General features: G+C 51.6%; 1 protein-coding gene across 3 annotated transcripts in view; it reads left to right on the plus strand.

The window, feature by feature from the left end:
• The window catches only part of NOS1 (nitric oxide synthase 1), a 182,141-nt gene that overhangs the window by 88,722 nt on the left and 73,127 nt on the right, over window positions 1–20,292 (plus strand). For all 3 annotated transcript variants that reach the window (XM_040443771.1, XM_040443770.1, XM_040443772.1), the window contains exon 2: window positions 6,628–7,754. In XM_040443771.1, the coding sequence (XP_040299705.1) occupies window positions 7,045–7,754 (710 nt within the window). In that variant the 5' untranslated portion in view covers window positions 6,628–7,044. The remainder of the gene's footprint in view (window positions 1–6,627; window positions 7,755–20,292) is intronic.

A 20,292-nucleotide genomic window follows, 5' to 3' on the forward strand; every position in this document is an offset into this window, starting at 1 on the left:
GCTCTCTACTGATGATGGACTGGACCCACGACACCCCCATCCCACCCCAGTGGTGGTGACTCATCACCACGATCCGGGGCCTGAGTTTCTGGCTGCCTCTCTTGAGTTCCACATTCCAACACACCAAACCCTGCTCCTTTGGTGATGCGAGGACTCGGTGACAGGCACCCACTCCACTGAAAGCCAAGACCAGCCTGTGTGTTCACGGCTTTTAGTTGTCCTTCGACACAAAGTACTTTAAGCCACGTATGTCCGTCCATTGACATCACAGAGGACCAAGAGCATAATGGCTGCCAGTGTGATAATTATTAGTAAAAGCAGTGGGAAGAAGATTCGTCTGATGGGCACTGACTGTAGGTACGGCATGTTGTAAGAGCTCAGAAAATATTAACTATTATTCCGTTTTCACGGACACCCTGAAGAAATGCTGTTCTCATCCCCATGTTATAGATGCAAAAACTGTGACTCAGAGAGGTTAAGCAAACTGCTCACCATCACAAAGCCAAGTGGAGAAGCCAGAGTCCAGATTTAAGACAGTCTGGCTTCAAAGTCCACGCTCTTTGGTTTATATATGATACAAAAGCAGAGTAAAAGATGAATAAGTAAGCATCACCAAAGAATATATAAAAAAAAGAATATATAATAAAAAGTAAGCTTTCCTCCCACCCACCCCTAGCCTCCCAGCCCCCTTTCCCAGAAGCAAGCATATTTACCAATATCTTGGGTGTTTTTCCAGAGATGTTCAATGCATCATCAAACTTCTATGGAATTATGGATGAATACATAGGATGGATATGTAAATATATTTATATGTCAGTGCTCTCCACCTTTTAAAATTTAATAGTTTTCTTGAAGCTGCTTCCCCATTGGTCCTTTTTTTTTTTTTTTTAGAGAGAGAGAGAGAGAGAGAGAGAGAGAGCGAGCAAGTGCACAAGCCAGAGAGGAGCAGAGGGAGAGGGAGGGAGAGAATTTCAAGCAGACTAGGGCTCAGCATGACCTGAGAGTATGACCTGAGCCTAAGTCAAGCGTCAGATGCCCAACCGACTAAGCCACCTCCCCATCCCCATTGGTCCTTTTAGATCTATCCCCCACCCTTATTTAATGCCTACACAGGATTCCACTGCATGGATGTGCCATTGTTTATTTAATCTGTTGATCCTCTGAACAACCCTGCAAGGAAGGTGTGCGTGTGTGTGTGTTAAGGATGTTCCCTCTAGTGTATCTGCAGGAGAAAGTCCTAAACATTGAATTGCCAGGCCAAAGATCTGTGTATTTTAAGTTTTAGGCTAAATCTTGCCAAACTGCCATTCAAAGAGATGGTACAGTGCAGCAGAGTGAGAGAGTGAGGGCTTCCCGAAGCCTCACGACGAGGCACGCTATCAAACTTGAAACCCCCGTGAAGCCTCATTCTGCTAACTCTGAACTACTTGTAAGATGTGGGCATCCGATCTGAGATGAGGGCCATCACCACCAGCAAGCTGTAGTCATGAAACTGGGGGAGTTACATGTCTCTGGGACCCCCATGACACAGAACGCCAGCTCACCTCCTTGATTTGCAGGGGTTGGCGGGTTTGTAGCAATGACTTGCCAGCGTGGGAGAAAGCGTGTCAGCTTGATTCCCGGGTGGTGTTCTCTCGGGGGAAAGACTGCAAATTAGCAGTTCGGGAGATACAAGGAAGTTGGTTGTTTTGTTGTGTTTTGCTGTTGTTTTTTTAAAGAGCACGGTTGAGTTACGGTTTGGGTCTTGGTTTTGTTTTGTTTTTAAGAGATGGAGACTTGGAATTTGTTCTTAAATGAGATTGAAGGGAGATGGCAAATGGTGCCGTAACTCCATCCGCGATTTTGTGAGTGTGCAAGCAGAAAACACCCAGGAGTTCACAGGCTGGGTGCTGTTTCTTCGATACTGCTCACTTAAGAGGTAATATGTATGTAATTAAAAACAGCATTTAGATGATGTTCAAAGAGAAAAATAAGGTAGTCAGTGCAAAGGATGTCTCCCTCCTACTTCTGACTGCTAGTATTCCTTGTGAATTGCAACCAATTGCTACCCATTCTTTCCAGAATATTCTCTGCATTTACATGTGAAGAATTCACACATGTGCATCTTTCTTTTTGTACCTTGGAGCTCATTTTGTACCTGTGAATAGAGATCTGGCTCATTCTTTTTATTTATTTATTTATTTTGAGAGAGAGAGAGAGAGAGCAAGTGCATGCATACATGAGTGGGCGGGGTGGGGGAGCAGAGAGACAGAGCCGGGGAGAGAGAATCCCAAGCAGGCTCTGCAGCTGTCAGCACAGAGCCTGATGTGGGACTTGAGCTTACAAACCGTGAGATTATGATCTGAGCCGAGAAATCAAGAGTCAGACGTGTAACTGACTGAGCCACCCAGGTGTCCCTGTTCTTCTCTCCTACTAGCCTTTGAAACCCAATGTGTGTTTTGCTCCTGCAGCAGATCTCAATGGAACCAGCCACAGTTAAGGAGTTCAATGGCCGCATGTGGCTAGTGGCTAGCCTCCTGGAGGGCACAGCCCTAGACCCTCCCCCCGCCCCCGACCTGTTGTTGATCCACGTTGAATGAGCCTCTTGCTTCTCCAGGCCTCTGTTTGCTCATTTTTGAACGGAGGTTGGGTTGGATCATCTCATTGGCTGTCCTTCACCCTAACGTCCTCTGACTTTCGGTGCTACAAATGGAAAGTCACGGACAAGCCAGGACAGTCAGGTCTTCTATGGCAGCTTGATCTCCACATCTAGAAGATGGGGACAATCAAAGGTGACCCTGATCAGAGTGAGGATGAAAAAAATATGGCAGCTGATGAGGGTGTGCTTTCGGGAGGAGGATAAATGAGGCGTGTTGGTGTTAGGGGTGGTGGTAGGATTAGGACCGACCCTGGTAAGTGCTCAGAATCCACCTGCTAGATGCAAGGTTGCCACCTGGGTTCACTTCACCTTGTCCATGGGTAAGGTGGGGATAGCAGTTTCTCCTTGGGGTCCCTGCCAGGATCAAATAAGGCACCCGTGCCGAGGGCTCAGCGCTGTGCTTAGCACACAGGAGACTCTCCCTTACTAGAAACTGCTGCCCTCTCCACCCTTCTGGTTGCAAAAATGCAGCCCAGAACGGGGAGCGGCTTGCCCAAGGTCGCACAATGAGATGGTACTGGCAGACGCTGGCCTATTTTGGCTCCCTCCTTCTCCCTGGCAATTGTCCCGAAAGTCAGCCGCTAATTTCCTCGCAGCCAGGTAAATGAAATAAATACCCCCGACACCACTGAACTACTCGAATGAGGCCCGGGTCCAAGTATTGTTTCCACGGTATGCACCAGGGCATGCACGCATGTGATTTGTTTAAAGTCACTGCTCCAAAGGGTGGAGGCTGGGTCGGCAGGATACGCGGCCCGGCACCCGGCTCCTTGTGTTCAGAGCCCTGTACCGCGACCAGCGCCAGATTCCGCCGTGTGATTTCCAGCAAAGGACCCCCTCTAGATGGCACATGAACGACCTCTGGCAAAACTGCGATGGTGTAGAAAATTAAAATTAAAAGCCAGGAAGCCCGAATCGTTGCATATTATGTAACAATAACAGGAAGCCATTTCTTCTGAGCGTTTGCTGTGTGACATTGCTTGAGGACCCCGATTTCGCTATTTTATTTAATCCCCCTGGTTACCCAGGGAAGTGTAATTGCTTACCAACCCCATTTTACAGATAAGGAAATAGAAGTCCTGAGAAAGTAAAGAACTCCTCTGGAAACAGAGCCAAACGCAGAGCAAAAAAGGCCCTTAAAAATCTCCCCTGTGGGGGCACCTGGGTGGCTCAGTCAGTTAAGCTCTGGACTTTGACTTAGGTCGTGATCTCATAGTTTGTGGGTTCGAGCCCCATGTCGGGCTGTGTGCTGACAGCTCAGAGCCTGCAGCCTGCTTCAGATTCTGTCTATCTGTCTGTCTCTCTCTCTTTCTGTTTCTCTCTCTCTCCCTCTCTCTCTCTCTCTCTCTCAAAAATAAATAAATATTAAAAAAATTTTTTTAATCTCCCCTGTGGCAGAAGAGTAGCCAACCACCCCAGCTGACCCAGGAGCCTCCTGGACACTGGACATTCACAAGCTGGGACAAATCGGTCTCCCTGTGGCGACTTAATGTATTCATCTGTTAAATGGGGATATTTGAACCTGACCCTGGTCAGGTGAGGATGTGCTTTGGGGAGGAAAAGGAGGGAGACAAAAGTGTTGCGGGACTGTTATTAGGATCCAGATAGATCCTGGTGAGTGCTTAGAGTCTGGTCACTGAGACACAGGGCTTGTTCTCTCTCTCTCTCTCTTTCTGTCTCAGCAGACAGTGAATATCCCTGCTCCTCCCAAGCCCAGCCTCTTTCCGGTTGTTTCCAAAGATCAAGTTGCCTTCCTAAGGCCAAAGTCTGGGAAACAGCACCCCAATTTCCCAAGTGCCAACCAGCAGCCCTCCCTGATGGGGAAACCATCTGAGAAAGAGGAAAAACTGAGCTTGGCTGGGAAGGCATGTGGATCGCTTTATTCTTTTCCTTTTCTCTTAAGCCAAGCCCAAGTTCTGTCCTTTCCAAGGTCTGGCCCAAGCCAGAAGTGACCAAAAAAAAAAAAAAAAAAAAGCCCTCAGAAACCTCGCCTCCCTGGAAGCTTACGTGTGAGTCCCTTCTTTAATTAATGAACAGAGTCCACTGCCTAACTTGGACGCTCAAGAGAGATCTAGAGGTCCCGGCTGTCTCTGCTTCCACCTAAACAACGAACGTCCCGGGTTCAGTACCCAGAAGAAATGAGTGAAGGAAGCCAAGGGGTGGGGGGAGGGCCCGTCCTCCACGGTGAGGAGAGACACAGGGGCTCTGGGTGGTTTTCTCTGCAGAAAGAAGACACTCGGTTGGTCGACACACGGGCCACACGCGCTCACACACACAGCAGAGGAATGACACAGCATGAGGGCGATGCATGAATACACAGAGAGAAACACACACGCACAGCGTCGCCAGATGGAGAGCACAGCCTGGGCTGGGCCCGGGGATTCATTCTCCCCTCACCCACGCACAGGGACTGGTGGAGTTACATACTGCGAGCTGCAAAGGGGGAGGTGGACTTGCTCCCCGCCCCACCTCGAGGGGATCCAGGAAGTGGCACCTCCTTCTTGGGGGTGTCTGCCCCCCCCCCCGTCTCCTGCTCACAGAGGCAGTGGGAGCCGGTCAGCTGCCTCAGCCCCCGGATGACCCCGGGAATTCGCCAAAAGGGAAACAAGGGAGTGAGTGTCACTTTGCTGGTAGTGGCAGATGGGGGCTCCCTCCCTGCGCTGAGTGTGGGGACGAGGCCCGCAGGGAAAGGTGTCGGGATAGAGCTGGAACCAGGACTTGAACCGGGGGACGGAGAACGATGGAGGGGTCCTCTGCTGCCTCCCTCCTGCCCCCACTCCACCCACAACCCACAGACGACCTGCTCCAACCCAGACACGTAGGACTCACTAATAGCCGCCTGCTGTGTGTGCATTCCACAGGTGCACACCCCACCCCCCCCCACCCCCGGGCCATAGCATCTTCAGCGAGGTCCCCTGTTGCGCCCTGGTACCCCCAACCATACCTCGTGTCTCCAAGCCTGGGGGAGCCAGGGAGAGTGAAGAAAATAACCAGAATATGAAATTTAAAAAATCAGAGTGTAAGTTTAAAAGCTCGGGCTCAAGAGTGGGGCACACCGGAATTTAAACCTCTCTTTGCCATCATTTCTGCATGACCTTGGACAAGTGAACTACCCTTCCCAGGCTTCTCATCTACTGAAGGGTAATTGTGAGGATCAAAGGAGAAAAAATATATACATTAGGAGCGTACATGCTCAATAAGTGTCTGCTATGTTTAATCTTTTGGGATTTTTCTTCAGTCAACAAACACTCATTGAGCACGTGCTGTGCGCCTATGCTAACCCTTAGGGGGACACAGTCGCTCTTCCAAATGTTTCCGCATTAGGGTTTCGGGTTGTCTGTGGAATGCAGATGCCCTCCAGAGTTTTGCGCGAACCCATGTCTTCCGTATTTATCACACCAAATGTGGTTTATACTGGTTTGTAACGCGGCCACGTCTGTCCTTTTGAGCCTGGAACAAGTCGCTCATTACAAAAATGGTCAGAGAGGCCAACTGACATCATTGGTGGCCCTCCTCCTTCCAGTGGGTTTGTTGTGGGGACTTGGGGGGTAGCTGGGACAGAGGGTCCAAAGGTCCGTGCCGGCTGAGCTCCTGACCCGTGAGTGGAAAATGTTTGTAAAACACAGAGAGCCAAAGACCACGTGACAGGTTGACTTCCCGAGGTGGGAAAGAGATAAGAGATAAGATCGTGATTCTTGCCATCTGATCTCCACCGTTATCAGTGGTTTTTCAAGGAGACCCTCGGTCTTAGAGGGCTTTGCTCAGGGGAGGGGAAAGCAGGCAATTTGCAGCTCACTGGGAAGGGCCCCCCACTCCCCTCGAGGAGGAAGGATTTCATTTCTAGGTTGGCTTCCAAGCTCCAGCGTCTCGTGGTTGGACTTCTCAGTTGGCTGCATTTTCCATCTCGGCTTTGAGGGTGGTGTTGGGCACTCCACATCAATCTCTCTTTTGCGATTCTCTCCACCCCCTCCCTTGTTCCTCCTCTCCAGCACGGGTCTGACGGGCTGGCGGCGCCCGGAGAATAGTGTGCCGAAGCTTGCGTCACCTCTAGACACATCTAGACACATCCACCAGACACATCTCCTCCCCAGTCTGCCTGACCTGTTGCTTGGGGACACGTCCCACGGCTGGTCCTGACGTCCGCCTGATCAACCATCGCTTCCTAGAGAACGAGGAGGAAGGCAGACGCAGGAGATCATGCCACCGATGGCCGGACAGCAATGAGCGGGTGATGCCGTGTTGACGTCAGAGACGGAGAAGACAAAGCCCCAGAGCAGCTCATTCCTGAGACGCCTCAGCACCGGCCCCCTCTTCCTCCGAGCACGCCCTGAAGCCTGGCTCCTCCTGGTGAAACCATCTTGGCTTGACGCATTTTGAGGTCTTCAGACACCTGGGTAGTAGACACCATGGAGAATCAGGTGTTCAGCGTTCAGCAGATCCAACCCAACGTCATCTCCGTCCGCCTCTTCAAGCGCAAGGTGGGGGGTCTGGGGTTCCTGGTGAAGGAGCGGGTGAGCAAGCCGCCCGTGATCATCTCCGACCTGATTCGGGGGGGTGCTGCGGAGCAGAGCGGCCTCATCCAGGCCGGTGACATCATCCTTGCAGTCAACGGCCAGCCCCTGGTGGACCTGAGCTATGACAGCGCCCTGGAGGTGCTCAGGGGCATCGCCTCTGAGACCCACGTGGTCCTCATTCTGAGGGGCCCCGAGGGCTTCACCACTCACCTGGAGACCACCTTCACCGGGAACGGGACCCCCAAGACCATCCGCGTGACACGGCCTCTGGCTGCCCCCACCACCGCTGTCGATCTGTCTCACCAGTCATCAGCCAGCAGAGAGCACTCACCGGCAGTGGACAGGGCCACGGGTCCTGGCAATGGGCCGCAGCACGCCCAAGACGGTGGGCAGGAAGCCGGCTCTCTCCCCCATACCAAGAGCCGGGCTCCCGGGCCCCCAGGCCAGGACTCTGCCAAGAAGAGCATCCAGGGCAGCCAGAACAGTGAGTTGCTCAAAGAGATAGAACCTGTACTGAGCCTTCTCACCAGTGGGAGCAAAGGGATCAATGGCGGGGGACCTTCCAAGGCAGAGACGAAGGATGCAGAAGTCCAGGTGGACAGGTAAGCCCTGTGTGTGTGCATGGATGTGTCGTACGCAAACGTGTGTCGCAACTCAGTCTCATAGCCCAGAAGCCGACCTGAGCCGTCCCAGACACCTGCAGAGGCACATGCCCTCAACCGCTCTTGCCTCTTTCTCTCAAGACTGCAACCGTAGGAACAGAATGGGCGTAACCTCCAGCCTGTATCTCTTGCCACGAGACCCAGCTGACAGTCGCGGTGGCTGATGTCACGTCTTCCAGCAACCCCTCACTCAGCATGGGTATTTTTGCGATCTGCAATTCATGGGGCAGAAGACTGAGGCTCAGAGAGGAGGGGCCCTTCCCGAGTCGCCCCGTGAGTGAGAGCCGCGTGTCTGCGGCGGCCTCCGCATAGGGTGAATGCCAAGGTCCTGGGAAGAGAGAGGGGATGGGCTGAGGCCTGCGCAGGCCTCAGCCTAAACCAGCTCTCGCCTTGGGCAGCCGCTGGAGAGCAAGGGAGGTTCGAAGGGAAGGGAATGGAATCGAAGTAGAGGCCCTGGGCCCCCCCCCCCCCCCGCCCAAAACGGCGCTCTTGCTCAGAGTCTGCAGGAACCGAGGCGAGAACAGGAAAACCCGGGTCCCGGCCCCTCTGTGTTTGCCAGATTGGCATTTTCTGACTCTGTGGAGGAAGAGAACAGGTGACACAGTGGGCGATTCTAGCTCCTTCTCTGGGGAGGAGTGGGCAGCTGGGCCAAGGGGTCAGAGAATAGTGGGTCCAGGGACAGAGGAGAGAGGCGAGCTTCTCTGTGCGCCCATTCTGGTCTCAGGTTAGCACAGCCCCCACTTCTTATCCAGCCCCCATGTGGGGCCACCCAGAAACCCAGGACAAGATTTCCCACCCACCCACCCTGTCCCCAAGGACCCCTGAGTGTCCAGAGAGCACTTAGAGGTCCCCAGGGTGTCCCTCAGGAACCTGGATTAAAGCAACTCTCTCCAGGCCCCTGCACTGATTTCATTTAACACATGTTGGTTGAAGACAAACCCGGCACCAGGGGTGGAGGGAACACGCCGACCCTCTGACCTTGTGAGTGAATGAAATAGACGAGCCCCGTGAGCTTGGGGACCTTACAGTGTCACGGGGAAAAGGCAAAGAATCAGTGAGATAAAAATGTTAACATAAGTAGGCCGTCAGATATGTGCTAAGGAGATACACGGAATCAGACGGGGGTCGGGAGGTATTTCGGAAGGTGGATTTTAGAGAGAGAGGCTGGGCAGGTCTCAAGGAAGCAGATGTTGGAAGACCCGGAGGGGGGGGGAGAAGCGCACGTCGAAGCTTTATGGAGGAGGGGCATGCCGGGCAGAGGGATGGCAGGTGCCAAGGTCCTGAGGTGGGAGGGTGCCTGATGTGGTGGAAGGCCTGCGTGGGACCCAGTCTCCCTTCCTGACGGGTCAGCCCCCCAACCACCCTTTGAGGGGGGCCCTCGGTCTATGGCACCGCACCTCAGGCCACCGTTGCATCCTGGAGCTTTTCCAACTTCTCCCACCTGAGCAAAAGCCCAGCTGATTCCAGCAATACCCCGAGCGGGAAGGTGGGGTCTCTGCCAGAAGCCTCAGGGGTTCCCTGGTGCCCTTTGAGCTCCTGTCCTCCAACCTGCTTCTTCCCTCTTCTGTGAGCTCCTGGGGGGGGGGGGGAGACAGTTTGGAGTCTCCCCATACCTTTGGTCCCATCTCCACAGGAGACGGAGAGTCTTGGCCCCAGTACACAGGACATGGTGTTACCCTCTTGGTGGGGCAAGTGGGTGGGGGCCCCTATTGTCCTGACCTTCCTTGCCAGAGCTGGGGGCTGGGACCAGTCCTCAGGGCTGTCCTGGCATACAGAGATCTGGGGCCCGTTTCACCCATGACTAAGCCTGGAGACCCTCCCCACCAGGCTAGAGCCGGGTCCTCAGGGGAGCTGCCATTTCCCAGGTGTCCCTACGACAGCATCTGCAGCAGAGATAACATATTTTTGTTTTGAGATAACATAGGTCTTGATGTAGTTTCTGGGCAGCCAGCGGCCCCCAAGTCTCATCCGGTGGGCTTAAATCCTAAAGCATCTATAGAGTCCAGAATCAATCATTAGCCTGGTTTTCTAGGAGGCACCAGATGTGCCCCCCCCCCCGCCAACGAAGTCTTCTGAGCACAACCTCTTCTTCCCCATTCTGGATATATGTGCCTCCCTGCTCCTCAACACCCCCTTCTCCTAGGAAGAGCAATGGGGCTCTGAATGAGTGTGACAGTCCCCTCCCGGAGGCTGTACTTAGTGCTCCATATGCTTGGTTCTGATTCTCAGCTGGGCATGGGGTGGGCATGGGGTTGTGAGCATCAGAATTCCCTGGGGCTTTCCTTCAGCCCCGCCCCAGACCTAGGAGCCTGAATCTCCCTGTGTGACATAGAGAAGTCCCCCGGAGGGTCCCTCTTAGCATTGGGAGCTCGGCCCTCCCCCTCCGAGAAGCCAGTATGACCCTCTCCCAGCTGGCAGTGGCGGGATGCAAAAACCTGATGCAGGACACTAGGCTTGGGTGAGGTTGCCAAACGTGAAGGACTTTAACGGGAGCCTGGCCTCAGGGGCCCCTCCAAACACCGCCTCCAAAAACCAGCCTTTGTTTCCCCGAGGACCGGGGCGGACATGCTGGTCTGAAACGGGGTCTCCTCCGGCAGACCTATTTTCCCAAACTGGGAGGCTGCACCTCAGCTCTCAACCCGCCCTCATCCATCACAGTCCTCCCTCCAGTGACCCAAAGGAGCAGGAAACACTGCTTTGGAAGAAAGTGGCCCAGGGCAAGTACAGGGCTCCATGAACCCCGCTAGGGTAAACGGTTCTCAGCAGGAGTATTATCCAATAATAGCGCATGGTCCCCTAGCTCAGTGGCCCATGCCTGTGCTCAAAGCTCCCCACCCCCCCCACGTTAACAAATATTTTTAATGTTTTTAACGTTTATTTATTTTGAGGGACAGAGCATGAGCAGGGGAGAGGCAGAGAGAGAGGGGGAGACACAGATTCTGAATCAGGCTCCAGGCTCTGAGCTGTCAGCACAGAGCCCAACATGGGGCTTGAACCCATGAACCATGAGATGATGACCTGAGCAGAACTCAGACGCTTACCCGACTGAGCCACCCAGGCACCCCCACAAATATTTTTAAATGCCCCCTTTCTTAACCAGGAGCTAATAATGCCCTAACTATAAACTAAAGGAGACCAGGCATAAAAGTAATTTATCATAACAGAAGCTGTGATTTCGTCTATCAGCGCTCAGCTATTTGCCCCTAAACAGAGAATTGGTCCACTCACGACCGTGTCAAATGCAGGTGGAACCAGGTGTATTGTTTTGGCCACGCAGATGCCACCAGCGGTGTCTCTTTGGTGATGTGATCTTCCGAAATGGTGACAGACTCCCAATGAAATGATGTCCTGTCTTTTCCCAATGGTTGCATGCACGGAAAACTGAGTGTATTTTAAAGCCACGTTTTAGCGTAAGACTGAATCGGGGTCTTGACTCAGAAGTTTAAGCTTGCTTTTCATCTTGGTTGATGTGCTAAGGTCGCATGGCAGGCAGGACCCTTCTTCCTTGTGTGGGTTTGCCCCTGGACCATCCCCAATGCCACCTCCCTTCCACCGTGATGCCAGGGACCCTCACCATCATTGGAAAAACCAAAAGTGCCCTCAGAAATCACCAAACTAGGTGACAGGAATAAGAGCCTTGTTAAGTGTCAGCGTCCCAAGTCAGGAAATGCAAGCCCAGAGACAGAAGGGTCTTCAACGTCACTCTCCGGGCTTGGCGGGCTGGGGAGGGTTCCAGCCCCTTGGAGCACGTGGCTGCCTGGAAATTACTCAGCCTTCCAGTGGCTTCCCCATCCAGGCTGCTTTTTGGGGTGGGGGGTCAGAGCTGGCAGCCCGGATTCTGGATGCCCAGTGAGGCCGGCTGCCTACCAGGCCTGGAGCCCCACATCCGGGTCACAGCCAGCAGGCTGTGGCTTCCGGGGGCCAAGCAGAGGCTGGGGCCGTCCCTGGTTCTCAGCGGTGCCCTTGACTCTCCTACTCTCTTGGCCTCCTTTCCTTCCTTCCGTCTTTCCTCTTGGACGCGGACCTATTCACCTGCTTCATCTAAGTCCTTGCCCTCACGGGGCATCCCTAGTCCTGTTGTTTGGGAACACTGGCCCTCCGTTGGGGAGAGAAGCGATGTTTAGTCTAGACACAGTCTCACCCTTGATCCCAGGGGGAAGGTGGGCCCGGCAGGTGGTGGCAGTGTGCGGGGACCGTAAGGAAGGGAAATCTGGGGGCTTCTGGGACCTTCGGCACTTGGGAACGGTCACTTTAAAATGCTGCGTGTCAGAGGATATCCAGGTTGTTCAGATTGCTGCCCTGAAGGAGGGTTCTAAAGAGGCCAAGGTCCCTGGTCCAGCATCCATCTGGACCAGCCGGTCAGCCTCGCCCTGCGTTCTGATGACTTCTCCACTCGCAGGGCACTCGGTTACTTACAGAGAACCTTCATAATAGCCATCTCTTCAGAGCTTGGGTGAATTCAGCCCTGCTTCCTAAGTAGGTTGTATGGTTTGGGCCGCCTTATAGGCAAGGAAACTGATGCTCAGAAAGGTGGGGCAATTTGCCCAGAGTCACACAGCCTTGGCCACAGAGTGCTTATCTTGGTTCTGCTAGAAATCTCATGGTGGGTGGCTACAGTTGACACGAAACCGGGCGAGAAGAGGTGGCTGGAGGCTCAGAAGTCAGTTTCGATCCTAGAGAATGAGCTTAACTGGGGAGAGGAGGTCTCCTGTGACAAGCCTCTGTTTTATGACCAACATACTAATCAAGCTGTACTGAGCCCTCCAGGGGGCCTGGCCGCACACTAAGGTCTTTACATCAGTTACCTCATTTGCTCCTCGTAGCACCCCATTTTCCTAGTAAACAAGCCAAGGCTCAGAGAGGCACAGTCACATGTCCCAGCTCACAGAGCCAGCAAATGACAGAGCCAGGACTTGACCCCAGGCCCATGCTCTTGGCCTCCACTAACATAGATTACACTGTTGGCCACAGTGCACTTGACCGCTAGCCATCAAGTTTCTGAGGACTTGGGGTATTTTCTCAGTCTGAAAGGGAAACTGAAGTGCCCTCCACGCAAGATAGCACCCCAGGAGAACTGACCTCAGACCAACCAATGACACCACTGATTCCAGGACTGTCTGCAATAGAGGGTCTCCTCCGTGACTGCACTTGACAAGTCTTATGGCTTTGAATCAGTCCGTTGGCATTGACTCCAATGACTGCCTTCACACTGAACCTCAGTGCAAGTTTTCATTCTCACCTTAACCATGTGAACATAAGGGGCTTCCCCAGTCCGTCGTTTCCTGGGGAGGGGAGAGAAGTCCTGGTTATAGAGCTATTACTCTTACTTTGCACTCTCTCCTATCTGTGTCCCCGCCATCTTGTCAAGTGGCACCCAGCCCCTCATTCTGAGGAGGAGCTATGGAATGAGCCCACGCAGCCACCCTTTCATCCCCAGATTGTGTGCAAGGAAGGGGAGCTTCTCACCATCTTTCATTCAGCAAATATTCACAGAGCATCTTTTCTGCCCCAGATACTGTCCTTGGAACTGGGGATCCACTGATGAGCCTCTGCCATTATGGAGTCACAGACAAGAAATGAATGATAAACAGATAGACTCAGGCTCTCAGGCAATCATGTTAGATAGTGACACATGCTATAAAAGAAATGAAATAGTGATTTGAAGAAATATGGCTTGGGGTTGGGGAAAAAAAAAAAAAAAAACTAGATCAGAGGGTCAGAGAAGGCCTCCCTGAAGAGGTAACATTTATACTGAGGCCAGAAGGTATGAACCATGTGAAATCTAGGGAAGGGCGTTCCTGGCAGAAGGTACAGCAGGAGCAAAGGCCCTGAGGCAGGAACAAGGTTGAGATGTTCAAGGAACGGAAAGAAGGTCTGTGGGACGTGAGTGTAGTGAGTAGGAAGAGAGAGCTAGGCGCGCATACCCATACACCACACACACACACACACACACACACAGCCCAAGCCATCCCTGCCCCTGCCACCAAATATTTATTGTATCCATTTCCCTTTGCAGTCGTAACAAATGACCACAAATGTGGTGGCTTGAAACAGTATACATTTATTCTCTTACAGCTCTGGAGATCTTACATCTGGAGGCTCTAGGGGCAAATCTGTTTCCTTACCTTTTCCAGCTTCTAGAGCTGCATCCCTTGCCTTTCTTGGCTGGGGCCCCTGCCTGCCCCTTCCAGCATGAGCATCTTGCTTCTGGAGTCTCATGGCCTTTGTCTTCCATGGCAGAACTCCCTCTGCTTCCTTCTCATACGGACACATGTGATGGCATCCTTACGGCCATTATAGTTAATGGCCCATCCAAGATGATCTCCCCGATTTCAAGATCCTTAACTTCATCACCCCTGTAAAGACCCTCTTTCCATATAAGGTAACATATGTGGGTTCTGGGGATTAGGATTTGATGTCTTTGGGGGCCATTTTCAGCCCCCCACCCCCATCCAACAAGCCCTACTGAGCAATTCTGTGGCCAGACCCTGGACTGGCCATTACTATGAGGTCTCATTGGACTGGGCTCAGTGTCCTTCCTTCTAGACCCCCCTTTGCCATCATTAGCTACATATTTTAGGAAAGCCCCTTGACCTCTCTGGGCCTCGGTTTCCCCATGTGTAAAAGTAGCGTGTGGGCCAGATGAGCCCTAAGATTCCTTCCAGAACTACCATTCAGGGTCCTCCTGAAGGTCAATGGTGGGCACGCTCATCACAGGCCAAGCAACTTACCGGTCCACCTCCTGTCAAACCCACCTGGAAGGTTCACTGCTCCATTCTACCTCCCCAGACCATCACTCCAGGGAGAGGCACTCAAACACCCCTTTAGGTCAGAGGTCACAAACTGGGGATCGAGGGTCACACTCAGATCTCCCTCGAGTTTTATTGGGCCTGCAGAGTTTTCTGAAAAAGCGATTTCGTGGCAAAACAGAGAAATCGAGAGGTTTCACATTAAGCCTGATTTCCAGCCTCTCAAAAATAAAGAGAGCATCGGAAGAGCTATTAGGACCAAGTCTCTATTGTGGGGAGACAGCCAGCCTCGGGAGCCGTGCGGGAGCTGGCATGGGCTCTCCAGTGGCCCAGGATCCAAAACCAGCCAATCTGCTCAGCCCAGACGCTGCAAACACTGGAGGTTGAGGATCCTGCCCAGCATTTGTGATGTGAGCAATTACAGTCGTGATTGCTGCTGAGCCCAGAGGCCCTCACCTCACTTCTCAGCTAGAGGATTGCGGTAAAATTCCAGCTCTCAAGAGCATACTTTTCTCTCTCACAACCTTCCCCCACCCCAGCACGAAGAGCTCTAGAACAAAGCTTTGCAGAGACCCCAGATTCATTTTCCAGAGCCCCCAAGTCCTCCTGTTTTAACTTAGCTCCCAGCATCCACAGCCAGGTGGAGGGGGGGTGGGCGAGAAGGGGGGTGGTCAGGGAATAGTGTGGTGTCTGTGGAGAGATGCATCAGCCTCCTTGCTCTGTTGGGCCAGAGCAGGTGGCCCCCACTTCCAGACTGTGCCCTGCACACAGGCTTGGCCCTCCTGCTCCCCATCCTGGATACTTGGGGTTGGTTGGTGGTCAGCACTGGGCTGATCAACACACGTGCCAACTTCCTGTGGAGTTGAGCCCACCCCCTGTGTGAGAGTCCAAGGCCCGGCCCCCAGGAAGCCCCCAGTTGGAAGGATTTGGCAAAGGTTCTTAGAAGGTCTAGAGATGCCAGACTGACTGTTGGCTTGGGTATGATTGTCTAGCTAGCAAAGTGGAGGAAAAGGAGCTTTAGTTTAGTCCTTGCCAGAAAGCACAGAAGATGCTCGCCAAGTGGGAGTTAGACTTCCATGCCTGGTTTTATGGGGGGAAAGAAGAGAGGGAGATTGGGGGATGCTGATATTTCTGACCAGGAGGGCGCCTTGCTGTTCACAGCCAAGAGTCAGGCCCAGAGCCCTCCCAGGAAGGTGGGTCTTCAAGGAGGTCTGTGAACCATGTGGGGTGCTTTTGACAATGCAGGTTCCAGGGTTCCCTGGGGACCCAGACTCTCCAAAGGGCGAGTTCAGGAGAGTTTTAACAGTTGATGCTGATGCACTCTGAAGTCAGAAATGCCAAACATGATGGCATGATGGCTCCGGGGTTACTGGTCCACCTAGAATGCAAGCCCACTGGAGGATGGCCTTTCCAGAGGGCTAAGGACACCTGAGAGGAGATAAAAGCCACTTAGTGAAGACAGTCTCTTCAATCCCATCTGGGAACAAGGGACAACTGGTAAATAAAGGCTTGTAGACACAGAGATGGGATGGGTATAGAACAAGGAAGGGAAGGACTGGGAAGCATGAGATCGGGGTCCTCAGCCACACCCAAGCCAGTGCTTCTCAATAAGGAGGAGTACATTTGGTTTCCTCCCCAAAGGGACATTGGGCAATGTCTGGAGAGATTTTGGATTGTCACAACTGGGAGGGACTGTGGAAAGGGAAGGAGTGTTACTGGCATCTAATGGGTAGACACCCCCTAGAGAACGCTGCTAGACAATCCTACAAGGAACAGGACAGCCCCCCACAACAAAGAATTACCCAGCCCCCCAAATATCAATAGTTCCAGTTTGAGAAACCCTGATCTAAACTGAGACCACTCCAGGCAGCTGGAAGGACCCACACTCATGAGTATGGCAAAGGAAAGTCACCATCCTGGCTTCTAAGAAGTCAAAACAGTCCCCATCCACCTCCACCTATGGACTCCCAGTATATTTATTTAAATGAAGAAATGAGGGGCGCCTGGGTGGCGCAGTTGGTTAAGTGTCCGACTTCAGCCAGGTCACGATCTCGCGGTCCGGGAGTTCGAGCCCCGCGTCAGGCTCTGGGCTGATGGCTCAGAGCCTGGAGCCTGTTTCCGATTCTGTGTCTCCCTCTCTCTCTGCCCCTCCCCCGTTCATGCTCTGTCTCTCTCTCTCTCTCTCTGTCCCAAAAATAAATAAACGTTGAAAAATAAATAAATAAATAAATAAATGAAGAAATGATGCATTAAAGTTACGAAAATCTCATTCAACAGATAAAAACATTCAACACCCCTACTTCATTTGGAAGGAAAAATCAATACCTAAATTTGAAGTTCTTCAAAAGTATGAGGTTCAACCAAGTGGCCCCTCTGCTACCCTCTTAATCCCTGTTCTCAGTGATTCTCAGCCAGCACAACAGCACGAAGGAACCACCTGACTTTCAGGCTTTCTCCACTGCTCATTGGTGCTGTGACCTTTGACAAGTTACCTAATCTCTCTGAGCTTCAGTTTCCTTAGTTGTCAATGAAGATGCACATGTTTAGTTAGTTCTGACTATGTGTTAGGTATCTTACGTGCATGACTTCATTTAACCCCCAGGAGAGGAAGAGTGTGAAGTGGGTGTTGAAGGTTGAGTAGGAGTTGGTTCCTGGCAGAGGGAAGATGAACGGGCATCCCGGGGACGGCAAGTACAAAGGTAGGAGTGGACAACAGTGCTCCTCGGGAAGAGGGGAGAGTGGAGATCAGGACTGAGAATAATGGAAGTTGGGAATCTAGAATGGAAGCAGAGAATTCCCAAAGTCCTGTGCTCTGTGAACAGCTTAGAAAGGGTCTGGGTATCTCTGTCTGTGCCCCCCAACCCCCAGGGAACATGCCCTTCTTGGCTAAGGGCTACGTGCGTCTGTTCCCCAGTGTTGAGGGACGTTAGGCTTTGAGGGATGCTCACTGCTATAACCAATATGTCCAATGCTACAACCACCAGCTACATTTGGCTACTTAAACATGATGAAAGTTAGGTAACATTTAGATTCAGTTTCTCAGTGACCATAGGCACATTTCAAGTATTCAATTGCCACATGTGACCAGTGGCTATATAAAACTGGACAACATAGACGTAGGATGTTCCTCTCATCACAGAAAGTTCTACTAGACCGTGCTTGCTTAGAGGAATCTTTTTTGTTATTATTATCTCAGAAAGAGAGAGAGCGCATGAGTGCGGTGGAGGGGCAGAGGGAGAGAGAGAGAGAGAGAGAATGAGAATCCCAAGCAGGCTCCACACTCAGCATGGGGCCCGATGTGGGGTTCAATCCCACAAGTCTAGAATCATGACCTGAGCCAAAATCAAGCGTCAGACACTGAGCCAACCAACACACCCAGGTGCCCCTTAACTGTTTCATAGAGAACGAGCACTTCCCTTTTTCTGTTTCTGTCTGATCATCCCATACATTAGCAGTAAGAGCAACCACCAGTAGGTACCACACAGCTAAGGGCTGTAAGCTTTACCTTATTTAACCCATGAGCAAGGTATTATTAACCCTATTTTAGAGACGAATAAATGGAGAATTCGAAAGTGTGAGGATCCAAAAAAGTTGCACAGCTTATAGCCAGCAAAGCCAAGAGTTGAACCCAATGCTACCCAACCCATAGCCCATGCTCTTAACCAGCAAACTACCCTGCCTGTACGAGCAGCTAGATCCCAGGGTGAGCAAATTTGCAGCAATCAGCCAGATATTTCCCTCAGACCTGGTTATCACTGTCAGACTGAGAGTTGGGAAATACTGACATGTACTTCTGTGTTTGCTCCTGGGTGAATGGAAACAAAATAGTCCAACCTGGATGTTCCCTCTGGTCCCATATTAAAAATATTCTTCCCCTGCTCCTCGCACAGGACTCTTAAATAAGTTTGTTGTTGACAAAACACTTCAAATGCATTCTTTAAACAGAGGTGTTAAAGGCTTTTTACAAAGGGGGGAACTGCAACACAGAAGTAGCTCTCCCTGAAAATTCACACAAGACGAGCCATTTTGGAGTTGCTTAGGTAATTGTCGCCTGTTTAATTCTTGCAAATTGGCCTCATTCAGCAAGAGATGTTGCATTACTTGCTCCTTAGCCTCTGGCTTAGAGTAACTAGTTTTTCCTGTCTCCGTTTTAAAAAAGGAAGGATCTGGGCCAAACATTATTCAGACCTAGTTTCAAATCCCAGCCCTTCTTTGTCTTACTGTGGGAACTCGGGAAACTTACATGACCTTTCCAGGCTCAGTTTTTGCATCTGTAAAATAGGGCTTTTGTTGTCTGTTGGGATAAAATGAAGTAACATCTGTGCAAGCACCTGGTATGTTACACATGCTCCAACAATGCTAACCTCTCTTCTCCACGAAATCGCCACTTATAGTCATGTGGTATCATGGGATCAGGACTGTCAGAGCTGAGAGGGAGCAGAGTGACATTTAGAGCAGCCCTCTCAACAGACAATTTCTCTGTTTATCACCATGTAGGTGAGCCGTTGACTTGTGAAATGTCTGTAATCAAGAACCACTCCTGTGTGTTTTGGTGACATTTTTAAAGAGGGTAAAACAGAATGTTCCCTCTGACAATTGCAGACCTCTCTGACCAGAAGAGTCAAAGTGGCTCTGACACAGGCCACCAGGACTTTTGGAACGTTGTGAGGAGGAGAGGTCTGGATGGCCCCGAGTGAGCAGCCAGAGGGCTTGAGCCCTGGCTTCCGATTGACCCCAAATGACTGTCAGCGCCAGACTAGAGGTTGGGGGAAATTACAGAACCAGGATTCTAAGTCCCCAAAGCTGGGAATGTAGAACAAAGGGCTAGGTAACAGCTTCTACACCTGGGACCAAAACCAAGAGGGGCTCCAGAGTAAGCCACAGACAGATGCTATAATCAGAGTAAAAGTGGACGGGCAAGTTCAAAAGAAGCCAGTTGTCAGGAAGCAGGGGGGCAGCGCCTGGAGAGAGAAAGAGGTGAGGGATGGTCAGGAGGTCTGGATTTTGAGGCAAAGTCAGTCCCATCTCAGCCATGACTTCTCTCCTTAGAGGATGACCAGGCTGTGGAAACTAGCTAAGATAGTCTCCCCCTGAATCTGAGTTCAAGAACAGAGAGCCAGGAAAACTTTGCCGTTAAGAAGCCAGCCTTTTGAGTCAGGAACCAGTCTGGGTTTGAATCCCAACTCCATCATCCCTGGCTGTGTGACTTAGGCTAGTGTTTTAACCTCTCTGAGCCTCAGTTTCCTGATCTTAGGAAGATTCTGAGGATTATGATTATAGTAATGAAGATGCTAATGACGGTGATGATGGAGGAGGTTGGTGATGCTGGTAATGATGGTGATGATGGTGAGTATTATGATGTAATGAAGGTGATGATAGTAATGATGACATTGATTATGGCAATGGTGATAGCGATAATGGTTATGCTGATGAGGAGAAGTTGGATGAGGAAGATGGTGGTGGTGATGGTGATGGTGGTGATCATGGTGGTAGTGATGGTGGTAACAATGGAAGTTTGGATGGTGGTGATGATGGTGGTGATGGTGATGATGGCCATGGTGATGGCAGTAATGATGGTGGTGATGGTGATGATGGTGGTGGTGATGGTGATGGTGATGATGGTGGTGGCGGTGGTGGTGATGGTGGTGATGGTGGTGATGGTGATGATGATGGTTGATGGTGGCAGTGGTGGTCATGGTGATGATGCAATCGTGATGGTGATGATGGTG

The sequence above is a fragment of the Herpailurus yagouaroundi genome, unplaced genomic scaffold (assembly GCF_014898765.1).
Source record: "Herpailurus yagouaroundi ecotype Mexico unplaced genomic scaffold, PumYag 191, whole genome shotgun sequence".
Lineage (NCBI taxonomy): Eukaryota > Metazoa > Chordata > Mammalia > Carnivora > Felidae > Herpailurus > Herpailurus yagouaroundi.